The sequence below is a fragment of the Zingiber officinale genome, chromosome 10A, assembly GCF_018446385.1.
Source record: "Zingiber officinale cultivar Zhangliang chromosome 10A, Zo_v1.1, whole genome shotgun sequence".
Taxonomy (NCBI): domain Eukaryota; kingdom Viridiplantae; phylum Streptophyta; class Magnoliopsida; order Zingiberales; family Zingiberaceae; genus Zingiber; species Zingiber officinale.
In genome coordinates, this window is record NC_056004.1 from 45,530,767 (window position 1) to 45,538,013 (window position 7,247).

The following is a 7,247-nucleotide window of genomic DNA, read 5'->3' on the forward strand; positions in this document are numbered from 1 at the left end:
ACGGATTATGATAAATGGATCTAGAAAATGAAATGACGATCAAAATTCAAGTGAAGAAACGGTCAAAGTCAATGTGCGGTGATAATTATATTCTAGGAGTAAAATCTCCTGATCTGGCTTTGATCAAATCACCTAAGGCTAAGATTCTTAGATTTCATCAGATCGAATTATAATTCGGCCGGGAGAAGATGATCAACCCTTTAGCTGAATGAATCAGGGAGTCTAAGACACTACAACAAAAACCTTCATAGACACCGATGTTTATTACGTTTTCGACCGATGTCTATGAAGGCGGTGTAAAAGGTCTGCCATTTTAGACATCGGGTTAAAACCGGTGTAGTATCACTTAACGACATCGGGTGTAAAACCGATGTAATATTATATGTTAATAACACTAGTTTTGGCAGCGGTATACGACCGATGTAATATTAGTTAATGACACTAGTTTTGTAGCGGTGGAAAATCGATGTAATATCAGTATTGTTTAACGACACAAATTCGATTTCCGAAATAGTGAAAAACCAATATTATCACCAAGCACATCATAAAATTAAGTTAATATTATTAATTCACTAAGAAAATTACAAATAAAAATGCATCGATGTATCTAAATACACCAAGTCAATATCTATATAACCAACACATAAATATTCTTCTTATAACATAAAAAGATAATAGATATTGTGTACATCAAATCAGTATCCACAAATTACACATAACTATTATTCCTGAGGGTGACAACTGATTGGTGATTCTTTGTAAAGGAGGCTTCCATCTTAAAGGAGCCACTGGAGGCTTTGGGAACTTTGCAACATCCTTATTGATTGCCCTCTCACCATTTAATTGATTCTCCAGTTCTCTTACCTGAATAAAATAAAATAAAATAATCTGTTATAAGGCATCTTAAAGGGTACCATGCCATTTGGTTAAACTCGCACCTTTAGTTCATCAGGAGGATCATATTGGCCAATCCAGTCCTATGACCAATCAACAAGATTTGGCATTAAGATTAGACAATGCATGAATATAAAAGCAAAGTTTAACTTACCACAGCAGGAATATCAAGTCCACGAGCAGCAACATCAGTGCAGAGCAGTATATACCCTTTTCAGCTTTGCAGAACTCAAAGAATGTACTAGTTCGTTTCTGCTGCTTCTGCTTTCCATGGATGTCGAGACAATCGACATGAATGTATCTGAGAAGCTCAGAATGGTACTTGACCGAATTGCATGAGGAGAAGAAGACCATTATCTTCTTCGAAAGGTTCCTCTTAAGAAAAGCATACAAGACCAGAAACCTTTTATTGCTAGGCACGACACAATAGCCCTGCTGCAACCCTTCGACGGTCACCTGAGAAAGATGAATTCGTGTCAACCTTGCTATTGACGAAACAACCAAGTAAAAACAATGATAAAATAAATCTGGAGATTACCTTCGACCTTCCATCATCAACACCTACATATACAGGGTTTTCCTTAAATGATAAGTTCGCAAAATCCTCAACCTGCAATTTTTTTTATAAGTTAAAGAAAATGAAAACCAAAATGATTATGAATAGTAGTTAGAAAGAAATAGAAACCTGCTTAGTTTGGGTAGCTGTAAATAAAGCAGTTTACCTTGTCTGCGTATTAGGGAGTGAATGTGATAATTATAAAACATGATGCCGACTTTGCAACACTCCTGTAATAACTATAAACCGAAGGGAACTAAATAGCATACCTTTGGCAGCCGCTTAAATATTTGCTCCATGTCTTCCTCAAAGTTAGCCTCCAATATTCGGTCGGCTTCATCGATTATAAGAAACTACATTTGGTGCACCAACACCCAAAATTAGTATCTCAATGTCAAGCAAAGGAATATATGAAAATAATTATTGATCTCGTGGTTAGGATTAAACATGCTAGCAAATAATCATTAGCATGGATATGCGATAAGATGAAACACGCAACTAGTTGGAGAACATAAGTAGAGCTCATTAAAGAAAAAAAGAAAAGAAACAACAGATCATTTAGTAAAAGGAACTCAATGAGTACTGAGGGCATTCAATGGAAAGATATACAATTTCAGCATGCAACCACTTCAAACTACATCCAGTCACCTCCACTTTGCCATTCTAGTATCTTTCTCAATATGGCTAGCATGCTGTGCTGTGCTTAGTTACATTCAATTTCCAAAAACAAATTTCAATAGAACAATGATAAATGAGATTTTCAAAAACTCTGCTGTCTAAAAATGCAATACCAGAGTTCTGTGTGCTAAAAGAAAGAACAATTCCTCAATCCAATAGTCAACAGTTAAGGTATTGTTTAAATCAGTTCCTCACTACTTTTTCTGCTATCATTCCATATAATTGCATAATTTATCAAAACATAAATGACCAGGAACCAAAACACTGAAAACAAGAATAAGCCAATAATTTAGATACATGGGATCAAATGCTTTACAAAAATAAATCATTTACTATAATTTTACTTATTTGCTCAGCTTTTTTGATCTGCAAATTTGAAATAGTCTTAACTGAAAAAAAATATAATGCTTTATTCAAAAACCAAAACCTTCTCATTTGTACAAGTCTATAAGTAATAAATCTTAATTTGCTAACAATTGACACTGCCACAACGATCATCAAGGCTTCTTAGCACTAATAGTTTTTTTGAAGACTTCCAGAAGTAGTTCTCTATCAGCATGGAAATAGAAATCATGCAGCTGTTCTTTCATATCGTGTAACTTATTGAAATCAGACAAGTATTTGAAGCAGTCCTCCTTTAATCTGTCCAGCTTGTACAACCATGCCGCTTGAAGTCTCTCAAAGACATTACTGGAATTGATATCTTCCAAAAGCATTTTCTCGCAACACTTTCTAAGGTCTTGCAAATAATACTTGCCTGCAGCAGCCAGCAACGGGAAGCAATGCTTCTCCAAATCTTGTTGTTTGATAGTCCCATACATGTATGCAAGAAGAGCCGAGCATACATCCGTCGTTCATAGTAGCATGCTGTGTTGTTTAATTTGTCGTTCTTAGTTTACCATAATTTAGTACCCTGGCACTCTGTGCAAAAGATAGAAGAAATTTTATTTTGGAGGGTTGCTTTGCCTTTGCGTCCCCTTGAAGGTCCCTAATTGTCCCTCAAAAAAAAATGAAGCAGAAGCAAAACCAATCAAAGATTTGTACCTCTGACCTGAGAAGCGAAGTCAAAACCAAGAATAAAAGTAAATACTAAAAAATATTAATAGATCTACACCATCACCTTAATTTAACAAGCTTTAAACCCCTCAAAAGAAAGTCTAGCCATCAAAACAACCAGCGCGAAGAAATTCCAACAAGGAACTCAAAAATCCCAACAGATCTAGCCCAGAGCCGACCGATTTCCTCTAAGAAAACACTAAGAAAAAAGCTAAGCATACAAGGATCAACGAGGGATCACCTCCGCGTTTGACGAGAGCCGCCATGAGTGTAGATGACGAAGGAGCAGCCCCGAGGAGCCAAATCCGAGCACCAGCAGCGAAAACAACAATGGAATCAAGACGATTTCCGGGGAAAAGGCCGCCGACGAATCAACGGAGAAACCAGAAAGCATGAGGAGAAGAAACCCTAAGAGATGGAGCAACCCGCGAGAGGGCAAAGACGGAAGGGAGAGGAGAAGAGAAGGGGAAAGAGGATATGGATGTGGTCATTTGGGAAAGCGGGGCATTCCGCAAACCTCACAAGGGAGGGAGTCGTGTGTTGATCCTGATCGAAAGAGGAAGGGGCATCGGGGAAGGATGACGCGATCTAGGAAGAGGAAGGTTTAGGTTTGGTTTAGGTTTGGAGGGAAGAGTAAAGTGTTGTAAATTTTGGCTAAGTATTGGTGGAAAAATTAAGTTATTTTATTTATCATAGACACCGGATTTTAAAAACCGCTATTAAAATCGATGTCTATTAACGAAAAAAAGGCGCTCATAGACATCGGCTAAAAAACCGATGTCTATGAGCGAAAATCTGCGCTCATAGACATCAGTTTTTGGAAAAATTGGTGTAAAATACTCAAAGACATCAGTTTTTGCTTAAAACCGTTGTTGTTCCACCGATGTCTATGAGGGTTTTTCTTGTAGCGAGGTCTCAAGGGAGGCCAGATATTAGGGAGGTTAAGTTTAAGGATGGCTGATTTTATATAGCGGTCGGAATGACTGGCTCATTCTACAACATATCTGTTGGCGCTGGGAGTTTCGTTCTGTGTAAATCCCTTATACAAAAATTTGTACGAGCACAGAACCTTTCAAAGCAACCCACATACTCGATCAAACATGTGTTTGATCAATCAAGCAAGTTCTTGATTGATCAAAGCGCACCTTGATCGAAGCACAAGATCGTTGGTCTCTTGTGTTGATGTTCAAGATCCATACGAAGAAAAACAAACTAATTGCGCTGCGGAATAAGAATTAGTTGTACCTTTCCTCGTATGCTAAGACCTCTTGATCTTCTACTGTATTCCTCTCCTCCTCTTGGACGTCGTGTGGACGATGATCTACCAAGACAAAACCACTCGACTCCTTCTTGTTTCCAATCTTTCGGCCACCAAGAGATGCTAGAATAGGATGCCTCCTTCTCTTCTTCTTCTCCTCCAAGCAACCGGCCACAAAGTAAACTCTTCTCCAAAGGGGCGCCAGCCCTAATGAAGAGGAAGGGAAAGATGTCGTTGGCCCTAGGGAAAGAAGCAAGGGGAAAATAAGAGAGGAGGGGCGCCGACCACAAGAGAATAGAAGAGGATTCTTAGGTTAGTTTTTGGGAACCACCCCCTCTTCTTATAATCTTTATTGGTGGCTAAAAAGGAAAGATTGTAACAAAATTCTATTTTAAATAAAATTTCCCTTTTATTCCTATTGTGGATTATTACAAAAAAGGAAAAATTTTAATAAAATTAAAATCTCTCTTTTAAACCATTGTAAATAGCTATAAAAGGAAAAAATTTGTTTAAAATAAAATCTCCCTTTTTTCCTATTATGGCCGACCCCTTGCTTAGGTAAGAAGCAGGGCTTGGGTGAATGTGAGGTTTTATATATATAGAGGCTACAATAGGGACCGAGAGGAGGAATTGATTTTGGCCTCCTGATGGACTTGAGCTTCCTGTGTTCGACCCGAACACTCAATTCAAGTTCATCAATAATAACACATACCACTAAAGGGTCATTATTGAACTACCGCACTAATCCCATATTACAATATGGGCTCCTACTTATCATGAGTGGGTTAATTTCCTTGTGTTTAAGATATCCTATGTCCGTTAATTAAATAAGTTACTGACAACTCATTTAATTAGCATCTGAATCCAAGAGTAGTACCACTCAACTATTATCATGTTGGACTAAGTCTACCTGCAGGGTTTACATGATAATCCTTATGAGCTCCTCAAGGGGACATCATCAACCTAAATAAATAGGACACAGTTTCCCTTTATAATCAACAACACACCATATAAATGGTACTATCTCCCAACTTATCGGGCCTATTGATTTAACGAATAAATCTCACCCATTGATAAGTTAAAGAAATAAATATTAAGTATATGTGTTTGTTATTATATCGGGATTAAGAGTACGCACATCTATAATAATAGAGGTTCTGTTCTTTTATATAATCAGTATAAATCGAACAACCTCAAATGGTCCTGCTCAATACGCACATAGTGTGCTAGTGTAATTATATAGTAAAGACAAACTAATATCAAATTACACTACAACCGTTCAAATGGTTTGTCCCTATCCATCTTGGTTGTGAATTATTATTTATAATTTATAAGGAACCGATAATATGATCTTCTGTGTGGCACCACACACCATGTTATCTACAATATAAATTAAATAGATAACTGCATCGACATATATATAAATATAAAATACAGATATTTGACCAAAGTAATTCTCATTTAAAAATATCTCAAAAACAGATGTTCATACAAAAGCTAGGCTTATAGTATGCATTCCAACAATATCAATTATAAGTAAAAGTGTGCGGGCATATTCATTCGGCCTTAAAGTCGGGCAAGCAAGTATGCTTTGACTAGATAAATACTAGATGGGGTAAAGGTGCTCAACCTCATCAATTCTCATATGTATGACAGACCAGATGAAGATCGGCTGGGATAAAGGCATTCAGCCTTGTCAGCCCTTATATATGTGACTAGTTGTCCTGGCTTAATGCCCTCACCTTCATAAACCTTTCTAGGTATGTCCGACCAAAGTGCACATACACCCAGTTAGGCCAAGGATCGATCAGACATACAACACTTATATTTTATTATCAATCGCCCAAATGGAATTCCAATTGAGCATATGATTTATCAAAAGGATTTCCAAAGATCCTAATGTATTATATCATTCTTTAGTGAGTATATTAATGTGGCAAAGAACATGATTGAGCAGCTTAATCTGACATAGGGCATGGGAGTATACAGAATGGGAGTATACAGAATGCAACTGAATGACTCAATAAAATAGGACGGCTGACTTAAGGACCTATCGAGTTATTCCCAACAAATAATATCAGTCTAACAGGATAACCGTCTTAAGGACCGGTCGGGTTATGTCCAACAGAAAATATCAGTCTAATAGGACAACCGGTTTAAGAACTGGCTAGATTGTATTTAGTTGACAACATCAGCTCAACAAAGCAAATGAACAGTCGACTTAAAGACTGGCCGGGACATGTTCAGCAGATAACATCTTAACAAACTGGTATCATAATAATTATGTGTCAGAAAATATCCTTCTAAAACCTTCTTCAGGGTTCATCGTGTTCCCCATCAATAGACCAATTATAACAGTGTATTCCTTCGGCTACTCCAGTAATAACAAAAACTATAAATTACAAAAGAGGTACATCTATGGGTAGAAAAAAGATTCCTCAGACTGTTATTGCATATCGTCCAGACTGTACTTCTTCCATCATCTAACAAACTCTGATGCGTAATGCCACTTCATGATCATGGAGGTTGTGAGAGGTAGTATATAAAAGGAGATCCTCTCCGTTGGTAAGGTACGCATCATCTGTATCTGGAACCTATGCTCACGCGTATCCACTACTGTTCTTCATTTCACTCGTCGGAGATCGTACTGACTTGAGAGTCGGAGGTCTTTGTCAAGGATCTTTTTCCTAGTTTTGATGAATGACAAGTGAGTTAAGTTAGGTATTGTTGTGATCTAACTACTTTGCTAAGTGTGCAAGAGAAGTCCAGATAGGTCGACAGGTCAATCAGATATCTGGTGAGAAG

The 7,247-nt window shown here is 37.4% G+C and overlaps 1 protein-coding gene across 1 annotated transcript; it reads right to left on the bottom strand.

Annotated features, from left to right (window-relative positions):
* Positions 1-940: 940 nt before the first annotated feature.
* LOC122026633 (DEAD-box ATP-dependent RNA helicase 27-like) lies at positions 941-3,654 on the bottom strand. Its single transcript, XM_042585365.1, has 5 exons — positions 3,426-3,654; positions 1,720-1,803; positions 1,433-1,504; positions 1,049-1,350; positions 941-977 (listed from the first exon to the last, which is right to left on the bottom strand). The coding sequence occupies exons 1-5, from the start codon at positions 3,576-3,578 to the stop codon at positions 941-943; spliced, it is 648 nt and encodes a 215-aa protein (XP_042441299.1). The 5' UTR covers positions 3,579-3,654.
* Positions 3,655-7,247: the final 3,593 nt, after the last annotated feature.